The sequence below is a fragment of the Linepithema humile genome, chromosome 7, assembly GCF_040581485.1.
Source record: "Linepithema humile isolate Giens D197 chromosome 7, Lhum_UNIL_v1.0, whole genome shotgun sequence".
In the NCBI taxonomy this organism is placed as follows: Eukaryota; Metazoa; Arthropoda; class Insecta; order Hymenoptera; family Formicidae; genus Linepithema; species Linepithema humile.
The window spans coordinates 8617110-8639575 of record NC_090134.1 but is presented as its reverse complement, the minus strand read 5'-3'; the positions used below and the strand labels follow the sequence as shown (position 1 = coordinate 8639575).

The window sequence follows — 22466 nt, the reverse complement described above, 5'->3', positions numbered from 1 at the left end:
GCACAATTCAATTTACCTCCGTTTTCGTGTAGCAAAATTTGTATCTTTTAGTCCCGCGAGCTCATTCATCATAATATACGGAAAAACAGCAACTGCGTTCTCGCGTAATTCTCAGTTTAATACACTCGTCTATAAGAACACGTAAGCATACACTAGCTCCATTTTTATGAATCCGAGAGCTACACACTAGCTTTAAAAGCCGGAAAATAAGGGGAGTATAAAAATAGACGCGCGCTGCCGTGCGCGGGAGGGTAAATATTCAACCGAAGTCTTTTGCGTCGCTCGTAAGACGCGACTTGCGAGTGAATTTCCCGCGACGCGACGTTCCGCGCCGTTTCACCCCCGATAGACAATTTATCGCCCAGCACTCGCACGACCCTGTCGCGGATGTCACGCCGTATCCTCGACGTTCCTGCTCCACTTACAATTCCGCCGCGCCCGCGGGACGGATATTCTCGCCGGGCCTTTCGGAGATTTGCCGGGCGGAACTTTCGACCATGTTCTCGAAGTCGCCTACCTTCCGGCTTGATTCCGTCAATTACCGCCGTCTATTTTCAGCTAACGCGCCGCGCGCGGCATTTGCATCGTCGACGCAAGGGCTCGACAAAGCCCGCCCCGCTGATGAAAGCGCACGGAATCTTCAATTAAAACTGACGTCTCGTTATAACTTCTCGACGCGAGCGCGCTCGATTGCTCGTTATAATTCTCTTAAATATATGGCCTCTCATTTTGTCTAATTGCAAGTAAAATTACAGTACAATATTATAATCGCGTAATAGTTTTACGTCAATACTGAGCGCTCATTCTGCGCAAACTCGATATTGTTGCATCTGAGATGAAGCGAGCTATTAGATGGGAAAATTCTAATTAATAAATGAGTTAATTACTTTTTTCTGCTGAATTAAACGAGTTTCGATTTAGGTATAAATATCTGTGACGCGCACATATACATATGGAGTGATTCCGCCTCTCGCTTTGCCGCCTTTTCTCGATACCCTGTCTGTCCGATCCAACACTGCCGAGTTGTATTAATCATTGGACGTCAAATCGAGCGCGCGGCGTGCCACTCGATCGCGGCCATGATCGAGACGCATTCGTGCCCAAGCATTCTGCCGACATACCTCGACCTGCATGTTCGAGAACGCACATGTACAGTGCCGTCCATAAATTCGCAAATGTACTGATTTTACAGAGCGATTTTTGCTCAGTAGCGCAGCCCTTTTTGTTAGCGCAAAAAGGATAAGACGTAAAAATTTTCTGCCGTTTGGAGATACGATCGAAGGCAAATAAAGCACAGCAACGTTATTTAACATTTATTTTAAGCAAATTTTAATATAAGAAGTAATTAAAGGTGAGAATTAAAAAATTAATTAAATGCGTAATTCAGCTGAATTATTATTACACAGAATTTATGAAAATTTGCGCGCGACACGGAAAATGGTGTTACTTGCTGCTTTTATTTTAGCATAATTACATTTGCTTGCACATTCTGCTAAGAGCATTTGCTTCGGTCGTATTCACACGACCCAAGGTACGTCGTAATCAGATCTGGGTGAAGTTTGTGCACGAGAGAGTCGTATGTCCAGGCGACGAGCTTGTATTGTGACAGATCCACGAGTCCGGGGAATGAGTTAAGTCCGACACAATTAACCCATTAGAGCATCAATCCGTGTTTAGGGATAAATTAGGTGAAATGGGAAAATTTCATGCGCACTGAAAAAAAAAGCAATTTTTAACACAAAAATTCATTATTTTACAGATAATTTTTTTTACATGCAGTGAAGGAGAAAAATAATTTAAGTTTTGTGAATTCACTATTCTGTCCATAAGAAATTGCTGCGAAAAATTAGGATTAGAATTAAAAACTGTTTTTTTTTTTTTTTTTTTCTTTTCTTAATATCAAATTTCTCTCGGAAGATGCTTAGCCTTTGCTACTCTAATTTTTGCGTCTAATATCTTTCTCCAAGAAAATTTAATTCTTGCACTATACAGCGCTCGGATTACACGACATAGCACACTGTGATTTTGTTCTCAAGCAGAAATAAACCGCTTCTTGCAGCAAACATTGCAATCGTAGATAAAATGAACCCTAGACTTGATACCGCTGTTGAGATTAACGCAAGGGGAAAATAGATGAGGAGTGTCTGACTTCAAAGTCGCGTCGAGTTGTGAAGGGTGAAGAGTTAATTTATCCACGTTCACGAACGTACGCGGACGATAATGTGCTCTCCTAAACACATACACACACACACAGGACACCCACATGCGACGATGCGCATACCATTGGTCACACGTGCGACATACAAATACAGGGTGAAGAGGCCAGAGAATAGCCGGCAGTCGTCGTCGTCGTCGTCGTCGTCGTTGTCGTCGTCGTCGGCGTCGTCGTCGTCGTCGTCGTCGTCGTCGCCGGGCTGACGTCACCGGACGAAATGGCGCTGACGTGACGTCACCGGGGACGCCCGCTGCTCTCCGCAACGTTTCCCCTTGACGCCGCTCTCGCCTCGGCGTTCACTCCGCAACGTTCTGACGCCACCCTCCCCCGCACATGGGGGGATGCCCGGGTCCCGCTGCCGAGGTGGTAGCCGAGGTGGGGACGGCGGCGACGACGACGCCGGCTGGGCGCCGCGACGCTCGTCATGGGGTTCGTGGGTTGGATTTTTGGCTGGTGCCATCGTTCAGGAGCCGGCGAGCCGGTTTTTCGTGTAACGATCGCGCAGGGAGACGGCGCTCTATGGCATGTACATAGAAATTGTTCCGCCAGGACGCAAACACGTCACCACTACTGTTATCTTTCTCTTATCGCGATGATTCGCCTGTTAACCTCGCCGTCATCGTCGTTGCTGAGACTCGAGGTCGCAGGATCGCGTTCTCGCAGGATAACAATGTGGATCGCGGATGGCTTCGTTTCTCGAATCGGAAGAGTGGTGATCTGCGAGCTCTGAAATGACGGTATTTCGCAGCTGTGATACTTGTTTGTTCGATGTTACGCGAAGGAATTTGCTTACGCTGGCGATTTGTTCGATTTGATTGTATAAGAAAAACTTTGTTCGTACGTTTCGATTGCAGGTGGATTTTTTTGATGGTGGATTTTTTTTTATTCTTTAGGTCGGAAAAATTTAAATATCTGTCAGCTGATGAGTGCTTGTTGTGCGAGATGTCTAAATTCGAATGCGATCGCCGAGAGTGATTAGACGCTACTCTTCGTCGGCGGAGTTTGTAATCGTAGTGTTTTGTCAGCACGCTCGAATCGATCGGTTAATCAGAGTCGGTGAGGTCTGTCATCCGAGTGTTTCGCGCGTTATCGAATACCACTATTAGCGGTTGCACGATGGCATCCGATAATTCAAGATGGCTTACACGTGGCTATGAATAGACAGTACGAGATGAGAATGGTTACTTAGGAGTCACAGATTTAGAAATTTCTGCAAGCTCCTCTGCGCATGTTTCCTTTTGGTTCCTTTAACTAGTTTAAATTGCGGATAGAAAATCTGCGTACCGTGGATTATTAATGATGGATTGAACAAAGCAATTTATTCGAAACAGCTATAAATTTTTTAACCAACAGTTGCAATGTGCGAATATGCAGATATTCAAAACAATCATTAACGACGCTTCTTGTGACTGCAAAAATGATCAGATACATAACAGTTAGTTAATTTTTCTGCAACATTGAGTCATAGTTATATAAAAGAACGCTTCAGTATTTAATTAAAGCTTAATTAGAGGCTTGAATTAATTAGAGAAAAATTACATCATAATAATACATCACTGTGATATATAATAAACGTTGATTTTGATGTTTATTTTACACAAATATTTACTACAAAGCACTAGTTTTTCCACATTGTTTATACTGACACAACAATTTAATATTATTCATAAATGGGTTTACTCCCACATGGAAAAAAGACGAGTATGTGTGTGCGCGAGAGTTGCAAAAGATTAAATCGCGCGGTAACGTCATTGAAACGAGAGCAGAAGGGGGTTGATATTGTATCCCTTGTATTGGACTCGATGGAATCGAATCGCTTCAGTCGAGCGTGCATCGGAGTGACCGAGTGATTCCGTCACGAGACGCGCGCCTGTGAAGCTGTGCGTGGCCGGTAGTCAGCCTCGTGCGCGGTCCGATAACATTCGAAAGAGTTTATATCTCTCGCGAAAAGGGAAAATAATGGAACGGCCTTGCGACACGATGGCCGATGGCGTCGCGTTACTGCTTGCCTGTCGATCCGGAATCGAAGGTCAATTATTTTTAATGTTCCTTCGCCTCCCTTTCGTTGGCGCCTGCTGCGGCTGGCCGCTTGTGCATAGATACACTCGATTCGCAATCTGGCCAATCTCGTTTTCAGTTAACAGATACTTTCAATGAAATGAGTTTGATTTAACATGTCATCTTGTTTTTTTTAATTGTCAAAAAATAAACGAAAAGGACAACGTAACGGCAAGATTTTAAAAAATATTGACACTATCGTTGACACTATCGTTTATTTACTGGAGCTTATATTTCAGCTTTTTAAATAATGTTTAATATTTCTTTTTTATTAGCACTGTTATAATTACGGGAGGAGGGATTTTATTTTTCATTCGATCTACCATTCCAATTTGACGTTGCTCTTATCTTTTAAACATAGATTGCGAGCTGTATCGATGCTCGCTAACGATATCCCATTAGAAATGTACATAATTAACGAAACGAATTACCGGCGAATAATATAATATACTAATCGATAAGTTTCTCTGTCCTGTGCAGTCCTCTGGGAGGGTGCAGTTAACTAGGGTCGAGACAGAATTAGTATTCTTCAATAAATCCTCGAAACTCTTTGAGAATAATTTATCTTGCCCCGTGTACATATTCCGACGGAACAAATATCTTTTTTCCTTCGTACTTGTTTATTTTAGATGACTACGTCTGTAGCTCGCGTACTCGTTACTTCAATTAGCAAAAATCAGAATTTTCCTTGGCTGCCAATTCTATTGCGCCGCCGGCAGTTTGTGTCTAAAATAATAGTTTGCTCTTCTGATTTGTTATACGGAGGTATTTTTCTTCAGATATAATATTCAATCCTTAAAACTTGAAGTGTATGAATTTATCATTTTTTTCGAAGGAACTGTTTTTGCCGGCACAAATTCCGCAGTTTTATCTTGTTGCGATGAAAATAGTTGTAAATTCAATCTTTTCGAAGACTCTGTTTTGAACTTGTTTTCTTCTAAATAAATATCTATTTTAATATTAAATATTATAATTTCTATTATTTTAATCTTAATGTTTTTCATCACTGTTCAGGAAGCTTTATTTCACTTTTTTTTAAACATATATATTTCAGAATTTTTTAAATGTAAACACGTTATTAGCAATTAAAATACTAAATTCAATTTTCTAAGAGTTATGAATTTTAGTGCTTTTCAAGTGAATTGCTCAAATATCTAATTCTCCACTAAACGTCGCAGCATTTACTCAGTTCCCAAATATTCACGATTGAATATTTATGAAGTTACGGATAGACGAACGCGGGGGAAAAAAATTTGACCAGGAGCTTCCGCTCAGCACGTATTAATTACTATCGACGAAAAACGGAGGCGTCCGGTAACACGACCATTTGGCACGGCTCGCGTCCCGCCGTTATTTGCTAACCGGTAAAAACTGCGTTCCGACAAACGGTGCGCTGCAACAACGTTGTTGCATAAATCGCGATTAACCTTCGCGAGGGCCCTCGTCTGCATGCGGCAATCCGTTGCAAGTACGAGACATCCCAGCGCTTGTTTTACGATCGCGTTATTGCAACTGAGTGCCGCCCAGAGATCAAATCACAATCTGATAACTATCGTTCCAAGCTTAATCCCGGCAATATCAAATTCTGAGTTGCGACACGAAGCATCGAAGTAGATTATCATGCATTTGTAAAAAGTATGTTTTATAAATTAATAGCTGTGCATAAATGAAGATGGGTTTTGTCTCGGTATTAAGAATCTGCTTATTAAATTTATCTAGAAAAATTTACGAATGATAGTCATAAAATGTTACCTATCGAAAATTCTATAAGTTAAATATGAATGATTGCGCGCAGGATGACAAAGTCGATCTAAGTTCAGTGAGGTAAAGCGAAAACATATTTCACGATTTTAATAATGATTAATTTAAATCCGCCTAATCGTCGAAGAATTACACCTGTTGCTGATGTAACAATCTGCACGATCGCAATTGAATCCTTCCATTACGTATATTGCTCCACTTCGCGGCGTGCGTCCTTGCAAAACGGACACACGGACGAGCCGGTTCATTTTCGAGAGTAGTATTGATCCCGCTCTGTTACAGAACAAACTGGATCAATTATTCCTGTCCTGTTTCTCAATAATTCAGCGACATTAGGCTGAGGCACTAGCAACAACTGTGAATTGTTTTAGCCATTTTTTCGCCCTTTTATGTGAATCTGCTCGTGCTTATAATTAATTTATTTTTAAATACAGAAAAAGAGACACTACTTTTTTATCTTAAATTTAATAGAATTAAATGCAGTCTCTTGAAAGCCAAAATAAATTTCTTTTAGTATTTTAATTAATATTTTATAAAAAATTAAATATTTTTTAAAATCATTATTTTCAAAATTATTTAAAAATATGTATATATACAGGGTGTTTTATAATGTCCGTGCCAACTCTCGTGCGCGGGTAGAGTGCGGTAAACTGAATAGAAAAGTCCTTTACCGTTTTGCATTTTTTGCAATAACAATTGAGATATTAATTAAAAAGGATTGACGAATAATCACGCGTGGCGCGCGGCTAGACCGCCATGGGCTGTGCACTCCAGGCGTGACAGCAACGAGGATCGCACGGCAACGAAAAATTACAACACGTATTACTCCTGCTCTCGCCATGCGTTATTTTTCATTGCCGTGCGATCCTTGTTGCTGTCACGCCTAGAGTGTACAGCCCGTGATCTAGCCGCGCGCCACGCGTGATTATTCGTCAATCCTTTTTAATTAATATCTCAATTATTATTGCGAAAATTGCAAAGCGGTAAAGGACTTTTCTATTCAGTTTACCGCACTCTACCCGCACACGAGCGTTGGCACGGACATTATAAAACACCTTGTATAAGTATGTATTTTAATAATATTTTTAAGTATATTAATGGAAGTGGACTTATATATATAGCTACTAAGCAACAAGTGATAAATCATAAAAAAAACTGCTCTGATGTTTGGCTTCTTTTATTTAGAAATATTTCTGAAACGATTACTTACTTTCTACAAGCTTAATGATCGCGTCGTGACTGTTATTATATATAATTATTTTTTGCGAACTCCTAATTCCAGTTGGCGCCGCTTTGTCGATTGCAGGCCAGAAACGGCCGGAGAATAAGAGATAGAAGGGTCGTAAAGCCAGGAAAAAGGAGCGCTGGAAGTAGCTGATAAAATTGGCAGTCACTGCTCTCCACGCTCGTTCTTCGTATTATTCGATTCTCCGTGTATATAAAATCGGACAATCTCAGTTCAAGTTTTTTTCCTTGGAATTATTTTCCGTCCTGCTGAGTGGCTTATCACAGCCATGCGACAAATCGTGAAAAATTTTTATCTGTTATCTTATATCATATACAACCTGTTTTGGAGTCATAAAATGTTTTCATATGTTTCCATTGAGACAAAATCAGTCTTTCTTTAATTAGAGTTTTAAAATAATAGTTTGTGAGTTTTAAACTTACATCAGTGCTTGATATTTGTTTCTAAATGTTTATTTCATTTATTTAAAACCAAAGTAAAAATGGTAAAAGAAACACATTCGATAGATTTTTCAAGAGTTGTTACAATGATTTGGATTTATCATTATCAAATATAAATCTGTCACAAACAAATTTTCTTTCCCGTTGATATTTTATCTTATCCGACTGAGTTTGTCAGAGAAAAATAAAGTATATATCGACATTCTCGAAAGGATCTCAAGCACCACTCTTCGTAGGTTTCCGAGGGATATCCCAAATTCAGCGACGATCGATCGAGAATAGACTCCTTCCCGCGTTGTGCAAATTCAGCATTGAGCTTTTTTTAGAAATGATGTAAGAGAATTTATAACGTTCAAATTGAGTCACTTATGTCTGATTAGAAAATTATATCGATTTGAGTGCTTTTTTATTCTTCAAGAAATTATTTAGAAGCTATCAATTAATTTTCTTTAGCATTATATATCTGGAATATTGGAAATCTTCGAAAATCTACAGTTTCTGACAGGGCCTTAAAAGAAATGTACAAATTCGAAGTGGAAATGTATCCGCTTTAGAGAATTTAGAGGATAAATTGATCGAATTAATTATAATAATTATTTTTTACTTTTAATTAATTAGCTTTTTAACTTATTAAACGTCAAGTAACTTAAAATTTTTTGTCTAAAAAATTCAGAAAACGTTATCACAGTTGATATATTAATTTGATCTGTCTTAAAGAGAGAGAACAAGGCGCTTCTTACGTCACAATTAATGTCAACTGCTTCTGCGAGAAACAATTTATCACAGAAATAATATATCTCGCTTGAGAGTTCTTCACTCTTCGAATCGGACGCGATTTTACGAGCGCGGCAATTTCGTCGTCGGCACTATTGCGTGCGCCATGCAGTTGGCGCATTACGCTAGAATGCAACGGCAGGAGATCCTTGTCGTGAATTATTGCATTATCGTGTGCCTTGATTGCACTCGCTCGCTCGCTCGCTCATTCTCTCTCTCACTCTATCGCGCGCGAGAGGAGCCACCACGTGTATTGGGTGTCTGTCGCAAAAGTCTCGGCTAATGCACTTAATTGAAGCCGGAGCCGCTGCGTTATGCATCTCCGTTCGCCATTAACGAGCTCTTTCATGCAATCCCTCTGAGCCATCGTCCAACCTAGCCGGCGTGAATAATTCTGTCGAAATTTTCTGCACACTCTATGCATTTTTGATGACTCCTGGAATACGTTGCGCATTTTGGAAAGGAAACTGCGAAGAGAATTTTATACAATGTATAAAAACATATTTTGATCGATTAAAACAAAAATAAAATTAGCGTCGTAATAAGAAAAATGATAAAAAATGAAGTAAGTTTGTCACTTGATGTTAAATTGGATGACGTATGATTAATAATTATGTCCAACTTGACAATTAATAATCAATTAATAAATAAATCATGTAATCGATGACTTGTTAATATACTATAGATCGTACTCTCCGCTAAAATGCCGGTCGATTTTCATTGTTTGAAATAGAATCGATAGGATACGGATTGCGCTTATAGAAGTCACGGTACGGTGTCGTTATTTGACGTACGCCACGCGGATAACCTCCGACTGCAATCGGCCAGCAACCCTTTTCATTCCCCTGTCGTTTTCAGGTTGGCAGCAGCGCAAGAGGCGGCACAAAGGGACCCTGGATACGCGAGTCAGTACTACGGGAGAAGGTCGAGGTTGGCCGGATTGAGGAGTGGTCTCGGTGACTGGACTAGCTTTGGAGGGGAGGTAAGACAACGACAATCGTTGATTGTTACCGCTGCCTTTTGTCTCTATTATCGGTGACATCAAGCACCGTTGTTAGTCCGGTCGTTAGTCCGGATTTTGCAGCTCGCAATGGCTTCAAAATCATCGGAGAATCAATCATCCCCCGACAGTTATGCAACTCCTTCAAACAGTCTCTCTGCCGTCTGAAATTGCTCGGAGAATAATCATCAGTCACGTTATGAAACGTTTAATTGAAATTTTGTTTGGACGTTTGAAAAGTCTCCAAAATATTATCGTAACGCGAATAATATCGTTTTCGATATAACGATATAATGTTTAATTTATTTTAATATAATAATATGATTTACGAAAAACACGGTCCTTTATCTAATCGTAAGAATTATCGCGATGAGATCGAATTTTAATTGAAAAATATAGATCAAATATGTAGAAGTATATTATATTACACGTCATTTTTTTTTAAATTTTCCTATTCCATATTTTACAATTCAACGGATTGCATTTATAATAGAGAAGATGACTGCTAATTGATCGATTTACATTAATTCACTTCAACTTAGTGTAAACTATTTTTGTTTTATGTACCATCAAAGTAAAAGATTTATTCCTAAAAGTTTTATGCATCGAGAGTCTATATTTTATTTATAACTTCAAATCTATTATTTGTAGAATTTTACAATGTTCTCAATGAAAGTCTTTCATTTTTCTGCGATCAGCGTGTTTTGGCTTTCGATTTATTTATCTATATTTTTTTATTCCTCTTGACTTTTAATAAAATATACTTCTATAACACGACACACTCGCATAATTTTATATCGAAAGAGCAATTTATATAACTTTCCGGGGACTCGATTTCTGAACGGGACATCGACGCTTTTTTTTAGGTACCTGGTCAGGACATGGCGCCAGGCCGGGATCAAGGCGGTGGGGCGGGTGGTGGTGGGGTGGGCGGCAAGGGCACCACGTCGCTGTTCATCCTGTCGGAGGATAACTGCATACGGAAGCACACGCGCTTCATCATCGAGTGGCCGCCCTTCGAATACGCCGTCCTGCTCACCATCATCGCTAATTGCGTGGTCCTCGCCCTCGAGGAGCATCTGCCGAAGGGGGACAAGACCATACTCGCACAGAAGCTCGAGGCCACGGAGATCTACTTCCTCGGGATCTTCTGCGTCGAGGCGAGCCTCAAGATCCTCGCCCTCGGCTTTGTCCTCCATCGCGGCTCCTACCTGCGCAACATCTGGAACATCATGGACTTCTTCGTCGTGGTGACCGGGTGAGGATCGAACGTTTTATCTTTCTCAGCCTAAATACTCACCTATCGTCCCCTACCATTCTGCGTCTCTCTTTCTCTATCTCTCTCCATACCGTTGCATCTCTCTTCAAGCATTCTGCTAACATTTCACTATCGTTTAGAAAAGGAGAGCTTTCTTGAGTTTATTAAATCTCTTGCAGTTTATTAAAGATTATACGAACGAAATAATATTATTATATTTACAGAAATTTATAAAAGAAGAGAAGCGATTCTTTGTTTGAATTCAGCGTACTATTGCACTTTTCTATATATACATTTACATTTCTTCCACATAAATAGGATAGATTATTAATATTGATCGTTTAAGAGAGACAAACATCGTTACATTAATTAATTTGCGATCCAAGCGAGCGACAAAATAAACCTCTTTCCCTAATTACATCCTTATGAGGAAACAAGATATTGGAGGAATCAGTTTCGCTAACATCGCCAGGCAAAATACCGCAATCCTTGCAGGCATAATTAGAAACTTGTAACATTTCACATGTAAGTAGATTTTAATATATTTTCAGCTAAAAAGCATTTTACAATTCTACGTATTGTTATATTATAAATTAATTTTTTCACAGTTTATTGCTCTCGTATATAATTTTTTTATATTGAAATTCCGATAGCTAACAATTGAAGACGATCACGTAATTAAAAAAAAAAAATTTCTTTACACACTGGCAACGTAGTTCGCGAACTGGTTTCTCCAGCCGTAGGACTTAAGGAAACACGCCGATCACCATGCCGGTTGGTCAGATAGATTTTAGAGTGATCCTTGGATTAGGTCGATGACCGTGTTCGCCGAAACAAACGTGGACGTCGACCTGCGTATGCTACGTTCCTTCAGGGTCCTCAGACCGCTAAAGCTGGTTTCGAAAATTCCAAGTGAGTCAGACAGAGTTCTGCGAAAGAACAGCAGCGAAAAGTCCCGAAAAGAAGTCACGCCAGTTAACAGTCGAGCTAACAGTCGAGCAGCAGACGACCGAACCTTCTGTCCCTCCCCCTTTTCGAATTCGCTCACCGATCCCTTTCACTTTTTTGTGTTTCCCCGGCAATTTGAGCATAGCTTTTAATAATGTCTCCGGTGTCGAAACTTAGCTCGACAATTTTCAATTTCGGCCGGTCTGTCGCTGCTTTAGTTATAACCTGGTGCGACATTCTAGTTTCCGACAAGCGAGAAAAGCATCGACTTTGAACTTTGTCTATATATATATTTATACATTATTAGTTCCCGTCCTTCTAGTTTTTTTGCGTTAGTCCTCTAATGCGTAATCACAGTTTTTATTAACCTTCGCTTAGAGGCTATGAGTGTCTTAGATCCGTTAACAAAGTTAGAGTTGGTGATGAGTAAAGCTAGCGCAGTTGATGATCGATATTTGTTGAATAATATATATACATAAATTCTCTGTGTCTACATTGTTTATCTGAGTATTTCGTCTAGATATACATAATATATATTCTACTTTCTTCATAGAAGGATTGTGTGAACTAGTGATTAGATTTATGATAAGTTTAGATCTACGAACACTCCTATGAATATTCTGATTAAAGAAAGCGCTGTCACACTAAGTATCACATCATATTCAACGGTAAACGAGTTTTTGAAAAATATTAAATTTTGATAATATAAGAAAATTGTTTACGAAACTTCTCTAATTCTAATTTTTTCACGTGTATATATCAGACAAATTTTGTTAACTTAAATTTACGATGAACATGGTTGTTGCATAGTTACATAGACAGAGCGATTTATTAGTAACTTTTGCTATTTCCAGTTTAGACGTTTCCATATGTGTAGGAAAGTGAACTCGTAGCGAGCAGTTGGAGCATTATTAGTCGTTGTTTCGCTTAAAACTGGAATTAATTACTTCCCGCTGATTGTTAGGACGTAATTTAGATTGCGTCTGTAAGGAGGATATCTGTTTATTAATTGATAGTTGGTATTCCGAAAGTGTTTCCTTCGGAATAGCGAGAACGATTTGGGCCAATCGTCTTCAATTACGCCGAAGATGCTCACGAACAGGTAGACAGGATAAGAAAAACACACACACGCACACAGATGTGATGACCCGCGCAAAGCGGTGCCTATATTTAGCGGTTATCTATCTTTAGCTGCAGTCGCTAAATAATAGAGCCGACTATACATTGTTAAGTGGATACGTGTCCTAGAGCAGATAACGTGTTCAACAGCGCGCCCTGTCTATTATTTGCTGCTAGAAAACCGCATTTTTAGATTCTCATGACGGAATCGTTGCTTTACGAGCGCCCATAATTCTCGAAAATGATCATCCCTTTCGACGACGACTTCCATCGTTAGGATTCGCTCCTTCTTTTCGTTTCTTATTGAATTTTTTATAAATAGTTAGCTTTTTCACTTATCTATAGTCTCCGTTATTAGCGCTATTAATAGTGAAGGTTTCTTATTATCATTTATAGCGAAGGATATCATTTTACTAACGAAGGATTTTTGTCTTTATAAAGCTGTAATTGAAGTTTCGAATATTTAACTGATATAGAGATTTTATTTGTTTCGTAATTTCTATCCCTTAATAAAGGCGTCCCTCTTTTAATTCTATTTTCCAAAGTTTGCAGAAGAATCCAGCACTTGAAAGTTGCTGAATCACGTTTTGTTTAATTGTTGTTTTATGATGAAATTATGTAATGTGATATTTTCTTGTAAAGCGAAATTTTTAGCTTTCCTCAATTCTACAGAAAAGTATTAAGTTTGAAGAAAAAGTATGTTACTCATTCTTTAATTTTTAAAATTTCCTCAAAGTTTGTTAAGGTAAGGATATTTGTAATATATTAAAATAACAATCATATTTATAAAATATAGAATTTAAGATTGTAACGCAGGATGGTTAAAAATCTAACATTTCACTGTCTTTTCTGGATTGGAAGGGATCTTTTTGAAAAGAGCTACAGTTGTCGGCAAGAGTCAGAAATAGATAAAGGGCGGTCGATGACCGCTCGGCGAACTGATATCTTCGAGAAACTAGAGCCACGCGTGATTATAGCCGTTTTCGCTCGTCCCAGCGTTTCACACATTCTCCTAGACCTAGATATACAGTATTTTACATAGCATAGAGAGTTACACGTACATAGATACATACATTTATATGTCTATACATCGACCCTAGTCCCTCGCGGCGCCCTTTTCAGTAGATCATTACCCTATCCTGTCCTGACCGTTCATTTTGAGCTCCGTATTCAATTTAATAAAACAGAGAAAGATATTTTTTTTCAAAATATGTTTAAAAAATTTACTTATGCAATTCAAAATTATATACGCAATGCTGTTATTTAATCAAATATTTTTACAACTTAGAATTTTTATTACGGATTGTAATATCAGCGTGTGATCAATAAATGCACCGAGATATTTGATAGTATTATTTCAGAATAAATTAGGTATAAAATAATTCTGTGATAAAAATATGTAAATTAAAAATAGGAATGTCCCTTTAACTGAAATAAATAAATCTCTTTTTCCGAAGTCCGCCATTAAATATACGTACATATATATTTTGATTTAAATTCTTCATTGAATTAAGATTTATTTAAAAACACTATAAATAGAGACTAAGATTCTAATATAGCTATTTATCTATTTGCAATCTCTTGAAGTTTAATTTATCAGAATTCTTTAATCTTTTATTTTGTCGCATCAAAAGAAGTCCGATCCGTCCTGATAGCATTATCCTCTCGGACTAGGCTAGAAAACGCTAGTTAACCACCTAGTGGCCGTAGTCTAAGAGTAATTAAGAGTAGCGTGAGTATTAGTGTAATAGAGTAGTAAGTAGTAAAGTGTGGCGGGGTGTGTGTGTTTTTGGGGCAGGATCATCACGGCGTTCTCGTCAGGCATGCAATCGGAAGGCAAGGAAATGGATCTGCGCACGTTGCGTGCGATACGCGTGTTGCGACCGCTCAAACTTGTCTCCGGCATACCGAGTGAGTAGCGCATCAAGATTGGAAAGCGCCGAGTGTCAGTCGAGTTTTAGAAACTCGAGGCTGCTCGGCACGAGAGAAAAATCCAAAGAAATCTCGCGTCGCCGGGAAAATCCTGATTGTCACGAAATCCCGTGAAATCTTCGGAAGTAAATACACGTAAATGCTCGCATTCACACCTCAAATGCGCCTCTAGCGATAAAAGTATATCTTGAAATTTTTTCAGAATAAACAATAAATATATTCGATGAGTGAAAATTTAAAAAGTAATTATTTTTGAATGTGTATGAATCGATCGTCTTTGAATTAAATGAGATTGCGAATGTGGGAGTGTGAATACGAACACGTGATTTTATGGCACATTAGCGCAAAATGTCTCATGTTTTTCGTGTATTCCATTGTTGCACTGTGATCGAGCTTAAATAATGAGAACATTATTTCGAAAACTATTTTGAATGTGAGATGAAAATCAAATGGTGACATTTGGCGCTGAGAGCACGACGAAAATGCAATCTTGTTGCTCGAGGAAACTTTTGCTTACGAATAAGTTGTCTCGAAACTTCTTCGTGTCTGAGATTTGGATATCTCGAAGATCGATCCGCTGTTAAGGATATTTATTTCTTAAATAGTTGCTACATAGATTTGAATTAACGATTATGAAGCCAAGTCAGTAGATCAGAGTAGTCATGTTTATATATAATCGCAGATCTATATTTATTTACTACCCGTAGGATGCTTTCTGCCGAATTAGATCGATTGTTTGTATTATGTTAGTAGTATCGCCTACATAGATATTATTGAGAGCTCGATGTTGTGTTTAGATACGGCGAAGGTGTCCTAATTCTTAGACGCAGGATCATTTCGAGAAGCTCAAATTTCGTAAAAACTTGGAATGTATATTTTCGTAAAGTTAATTGCAAGTTAATTTAGTGAATCAATTCCGTGAAAAATAAAATTTTCAATAATATCAAAATTTGGAATATTTTTGATAATATTCAGAATTCTGAAGTAAAGAATCTGTAAAATACAGATTTTTAGTATTTTATTTATTATCCATTTTATTATTTTAAAATCAGACGGATGTTTATCTATTGGAGATAAATTTTATTGCTAACGATGAATATCGATGTAAAATAACGTAAAATAACGTAAAATTTCGCGTGTGGTTTCTCGAGCAACGGGCAATAATGCACGATTAGAGAAGCGGAAATGATCCGGAGCGTAGAATTTCACATGACCTCACGGGAACAATGGTTCGGCCTAATTACTCTTCGGCGATTTTTTGCGGATAGGTCTTCAGGTGGTGCTCAAATCTATCATCAAGGCGATGGCGCCGCTCCTGCAGATCGGCTTGCTGGTACTCTTCGCCATCGTGATATTCGCCATCATCGGCCTCGAGTTTTATTCGGGAACTCTGCATAAAACGTGCTACAGTATAATGGACATCAGTGAGTGCTCATAAACTCCGACAGCTTCTCCGAAACTTTCGAATGTCTAACGTTCATTCTTATAATAACATCCTTATCTTCTGCATTCGCTTTTTGTTTATCACGTAAAATGAAAAGGGAAATTCGCAAAAATATATTCGATTATTTATTCTTTGAAAAAAGTACGTAATTTTTTTCTTCGATTTTTTTGGAGGGCCTTTTGGAACGCTACCGATGTCAATGTACGTGAGATGCTTTACGGTTTGTTTTGAACGTTGCAGATATAATCATAAAGGAGGGCGAGCAGCCGAGCCCGTGCAACACGGACATCGAAAGTGAGGCCCCCCTCGGGGCCCACGTGTGCGACCAGAACGTCTCGACGTGCATGGATCACTGGGAGGGACCAAACTCGGGCATCACCAGCTTCGACAACATCGGATTCGCCATGCTCACTGTCTTCCAGTGTATCACTATGGAGGGCTGGACTGCCATATTGTACTGGGTAAAGCAAGAAATATGTTCTTCAGTGTTAAAAGTTCTTTCTTTCTCGTTGTCTTTCTTTTCTATCACCCTCTTGCCTCTTTCTCTTTCTCGCTCGTTCTCTTCTCTTTCTCTCTGCTCAAATTTCGCCCTCCCGTTCTCTCGCGCACGATTTACCCTACGCAATACGAAAAAAAAAAACCGATATAGACGAAAATTTTTCAATTTCTGTGTTCCGTAGAATGTTGTTATCCAATTTCATCAATTCTCTATCAATTGTTAACACGTCGCGATTTGAGAGCACTTTTATATTGAATTAATTTCCTTTTCTCGTGAATTTTTACCCTTCTAGAAGAGAAAAAATATCATGGTCACCGAAAACTCGATAGTGTACTCTCTTCTTTCTGCTTTTAAATGTGTCCTTTCGCAATTAATTGTTGACCAATTTCGATTTCAATTGTTGTACATTTGTATGTTTGTCTCCTTCCTGCGTCCGCCCTCAGCCGAATTCACCGGATTCAGCCATGCCTTAACAGAAACAGCTAACACTGACGTATATGTTCACCTTGCTCAGTATAACATTGTCAGTTTCAGCCCTCTTTTTCGATGTTCCAATATCGATGTTAATTGTACCTTTAATTGTGCTTAACCCTTTCGCGACCGCAATAAATCCTTCTAATTTTTAAAATCAAATATTTTAGAATAAATTTTGTAAATATCTTTGATCTTTTAAAATATGTGTGTTGAATGTGCAACTTATGAAAAAAAAAAAAAAAAAAACTCAATAAAGCTTATCTGTTCCGAAAGGGTTAATATTCGACCAGTGGATTACAGTGGAGGTTTTTGAAAGATTTCGCCATTAAAAATAGCTTATTTTGAAGCCCTCCGACAATGCTCCACCGGTTGTTACAAAATCACTAACCGTTAATTGTTTATTGATATCTCAAAAAAATCTTTAATTGTCTCATCTTTGTGATCGGGTGATCCAGGGTGAAGCGTCAGTTGGGGGAGAAAATGCCACACTTCGAAATGAATTAAAAGTTTTCCAAAAATTTATCTAGTGAAATATCACATATCTAGTATAGTTTTCGAATTATGGGATATTGAATAATTCGTAGTTTCGAACATCCGAGAGATAGCGAGTAGCGAGTAGACTGATGTAGCGAGTAGTGTGTCAGGCGAGTTCGGAAAATGGCATATTTCTTCGGCTCCATTCGTTTCCCCCTCGGATCACCTTAGCAATACCGGAATTGCATAAAGCCTGATATTGTTTTGTGTGAATGCGGTCGCGGCAGACGTTCGATTCGCTTTTAGATCAAATTTTCTCCTCGTATCGGACAAAAATTTGTCTTTGTGAGGAGGAGTCGAACATTATCGAATAACGATAAATAAATTCGAGCTCTCGCACTTGGCCGACCGCATTTATCACGTTTTATTCGGTGCGGTGGGAGTACAGTCCAGTGCATCTATGTCGTATAACGCCCTTTTTGCCGTTAATTAATATACCTTCGGCTGTGTAACCGGTGCATATGTGTGCGCGCGCGACTTTACCGCTCTTCATATCGATTCTGGTCGAATTTGCAGACAAACGACGCTCTTGGCAGCACGTACAACTGGATTTACTTTATACCATTGATCGTCCTCGGATCATTCTTCATGCTGAACTTAGTTCTTGGTGTCTTGAGCGGGTGAGTACATCTACCTCTAAATATTTCACGCGGCATTCCCGCGTCCGCGCCGAGCGTAAATCCCGGAACGGCGATCACACGCCTCCAGTCCGCGAAGATCGCGAAGTCTATTACTTCAGAATTACTTTCTTTCCTCGTCAGGGAGTTTTCGAACGAAAGAACGCGCGTCGAACGGCGGGCGGCTTATCGGAAAGCGAAGAGCAAGCGACTCTTCACCACCGCATTCAGTTCCTACTTAAAGTGGATCACTCAAGCAGGTCTTCGATTAACAGACATTGCCTAACATTAGCGTGCAATGAGTATTCTTTCAGCGTGTTTAGCATTATTTGTGACAAAAATATGAAATCGCTCAAATAGTCATCAGTTTATTGAATGTAAAAAAATTTAAAGCAAATTGAACTAATTATTCTAAAATTTGTCGCTGTTTTATTAATAATTTTATTGAGATATCAACTGTTTCTATTATAAAAAATTAATATATTCCCTAATTTGGGAATTTTGGTAATTTATTCTGATTAAATGTATATTATATTTAACGATCAACACTATACATGAAAAATAAAATTTAAAATTATATAATCATATAATCATATTGTTAAACATGCGACAAGAATACGATGCAAATTACTGTTTATTTAATAAACACGCTAGATTTTTTAATGTGCAATCAAAAGAAAGTATTACATAATCCTGCGTATGGTACATTTTGCTCCCACTAATTGTAAGAGTTAGATTGAGAAAACTCATGAAACAAGTAAAATTTTTGAGAAACGCTCCTAATGCTACATATATTCTCCTTAAACACATAAATACATAAATACAGTCTTATTAAGCACGCCAGTCGCTAGAATGTTTAACGGTGCCGCCAGAAAGTTCTCCGCTAAACTTAGCCCTTATAAATGTGCGCCCGACGAGTAAGCTTCTATGTCACCTGTATCACGCTTGTAGAGAATTTGCGAAGGAGAGAGAGAAGGTGGAGAACCGACAGTCCTTCCTGAAGTTGCGAAGACAGCAGCAGCTTGAGCGCGAGCTGAATTGTTACCTCAATTGGATCTGCAAAGCAGGTTAGATAAATCGTCGTAAAAAAAATCTACGAATTAAAAACGATCGATAGGAATGCGTTTCGCGAGAGATGCGAAACACTCTGCGCTTTTCCAACTCTAGACTCATCAAAGAGCGAAAATGCACAGCCGTAAAAAAAAAGTAGGCCGCAAACGAAAAAAAAAAAAAAAGCTACTACCAGATAAATGAAAAATAGGACTCTGCAATTAATATATTCCGCATTTCCCGATCTGACCACACAAAAATAAAAAATATTAAATTTTATAAACACGAATTCCTATCGATCTGCTTTAATTTATTTGTTTCGCGCTTGTGCAAAAGTTACAGCTTGTTGCGTAAGCTAGATCGTTAGTTGCTTTCTCGTGTATTAAAAATATACGAATGCATTTGTAATATTGATTATTGCTGATATAATATTTACCTTTCAGAGGAGGTGATACTCGCGGAAGAGAGGACCACGGAAGAGGAGAAAATGCACATATTAGAAGGTCCATATAACGCAACGTCATCCCGACGTCATGAATATTCACTTCCATAAAGTTGAAAAGATTTGTGAGACGAGCGAGATCTCTGAAATGTTCTCGTGCATATTTATATAGGGTGTTCCGAGCGCCCCGTGCACTTTCGCTCCCACTTCTTTGACGCAGTCAAATGGATTTCGGCTCTTTCTTAGCGAGGAAAAAAACTTAGCTGCCGCATTCGCAAAGAAAGCGTCTTCGTCTTTCGTAATTTTAATTAATCCCTTCGTCGAATCGATGACTCGTGAATATCAGTTTGATTCTTACCTTTTATATGTAACGAGCCACTTTTTCTCTCTGACGATACATTCACGTCACATCATATCGTCAAATATAATACGTAAAAATGATGTATTTCAAAGGATGGTATTTCATAAGATAACCCGTGATATTTTTGCTAGTCGAAGTTCATATATTTTCGCTCTACTTTTATGCGCGACTTTTTTTTTTAATTATTGAAGAAATATAAGTAATGTAATAGTGATGAGTTACATGCACGTTATTAAATTTTAAAATAAATCCCAACCGGACGCGAATCATATTTTCAATAATATTGGCACCGAGGAGTTAATTAGGCGTCGCCACATTTATATAAAAAAATTCGCACAACTTGTAATCTATACGTCTAATCTTTACTCCGCATGTTTGTGCAGTAAGAAGAAGAGCAGCGGCGAAGAAAAAGAAGCTGAAAAATCTCGGCAAGAGCAAGAGCACCGACACGGAGGAGGAGGAAGGCGAGGACGACGGGGACGATGGTGAGTTGTATTTCGCCCACTCGGTTGTCCACTGTGCCGAGTATTCTCTTCTTCTTGTTCACTTCTTTTATACATACGAGTTGATTACTCCTCTTCAGAGTGTTTAAACGAACTCGTTGTGAAATCGAGACCAAGTTCAAGTAGTAAGGGATTTCATGATTTTTAAGTAGTCAGAACCTGTGTTATGTCAGCCAACGATTTTCTTCTAAATTACTTCGAATCTTCGAAATTTTCGTGAATTTATAAGAATGTAAATTATTAAAGTATAATCAATGTTAAATTTTTGTGAAATATGAAATAGACATTAAATCGTAGTAAGAATTAAAGTGTGTTGAGGGAATATAAAAATTTTATGTCACGTTTTTTCTATTATTTATACGTTACGAAGAAGATCGTTGACGCAAGATTTTGGCCCGCCTTTTCTCTCGTTCTAAAATTTCTCTATTTATTGGCACGTTAGCGTATTTTCACGTTCATCGACATATCGTTGTGGATTCATGCCTGATTTCTCTTTCGTATCGAGAAGAAAAGAAAAGAAAAAAAAGAAAAAAAAGAAAAAAAAAGAAAAAAAACGATGCCGAAAATTCCCTTCCCTCAATTCTTGCCGATGAACATTCTAAACACACGCTATCAGATGCTCCTCTTGTTTCAGTGCCTAAGAAAAAGCTCAAAGGTAACTACAACCGTGAATGCCACGACTTTTTGCAAAGAGCAACGTAAAACAAGGCTGTATTCGTAATCTTATTCGTAATTGTTTTATTTTTGTATTTTTATTTGAAAGATTTTTGGTTGGTGTAATACACACATGTACAAGTAATATCGTGCGTATCACATTTAATAGATGCGGGCTATCGCTTGGTAAATCAATTATTTCGTGCCCACTCTCGAATACACAAATATAGTCACGCACTCTGCCGCATCAGGACGTGTAATAATTAACTTTCCCGCAGTAAAACGTAGTAATAATGAAATAAATCGAAATCACTTCATTGATCATTCTTTTTTTTGTAAAGAAGAAGATATTTTTCGGGAATATATGCTGTTCAAAATCTTTGAATGCTCGACGATTATAAGCTTCTGCAAAATATAGCGACTTGAAAATTAATTAAATAACTGAATAATTCTGGTATGAAAATATTACTATTTCAAGTTGAAGAGTTTGTTTATAGTAAAATTGTTGTATATTTTAATACAATATCGTGGGATACGCGTAAGATTATATGGCGAAGCACTTCACACATCCAGACGAAATCTAATAATCACGTAGCTAGATTACGTGTTATTTGTCGTAAAGTCGCAGGCTGTGGTTACTCGTGGTAGAGGATGTGAATATTGCATTCTATGTAATTAATTCACCGATTTGCTGCTAATTTTGTGGCTTATGTGTATCACTCGAGATCACGCGGACATTGCGCGAGAGACATGATCAGAAAACTCAAAAGCTAACTTACTTTTGTTTTCTAGGTGCTTCTATTGGCTGACGATATATGAATATTATATTTTTGTTGGAGTCGGGAACATTCGCACGATCATGAAAAAATACACAGGATTCGTAAGACTCGCTGTGAATCATTTTCTTGGAAAGAGAATTATAATATATATAATTAGACAAATTAAATTGGAATTATCAATCTTATAATATCAGATTTTAAGTACAATATTTTAACGAGATAAAAATTCGGTCTGTTAATTTAAGTCTTTTCTTAGAAAATAATAATTATAACGTGTAATAATTTTGTTTTCTCTTTTTTCGTGAATTAAATTCTGTTATCAATTGATTGAGAATGACGACTTCATGATTAAGTGCGA

General features: G+C 38.2%; 1 protein-coding gene across 7 annotated transcripts in view; it reads left to right on the top strand.

Annotated features, from left to right (window-relative positions):
• Positions 1–22466, top strand: part of cac (cacophony) — a 160306-nt gene that overhangs the window by 92137 nt on the left and 45703 nt on the right. For all 7 annotated transcript variants that reach the window (XM_067359963.1, XM_067359962.1, XM_012373110.2 and 4 more), the window contains exons 3-11: positions 9353–9476; positions 10361–10752; positions 14618–14730; positions 16020–16175; positions 16436–16656; positions 18219–18322; positions 19271–19386; positions 19813–19872; positions 20556–20657. In XM_067359963.1, coding sequence (XP_067216064.1) covers positions 9353–9476; positions 10361–10752; positions 14618–14730; positions 16020–16175; positions 16436–16656; positions 18219–18322; positions 19271–19386; positions 19813–19872; positions 20556–20657 — 1388 coding nt within the window. The remainder of the gene's footprint in view (positions 1–9352; positions 9477–10360; positions 10753–14617; positions 14731–16019; positions 16176–16435; positions 16657–18218; positions 18323–19270; positions 19387–19812; positions 19873–20555; positions 20658–22466) is intronic.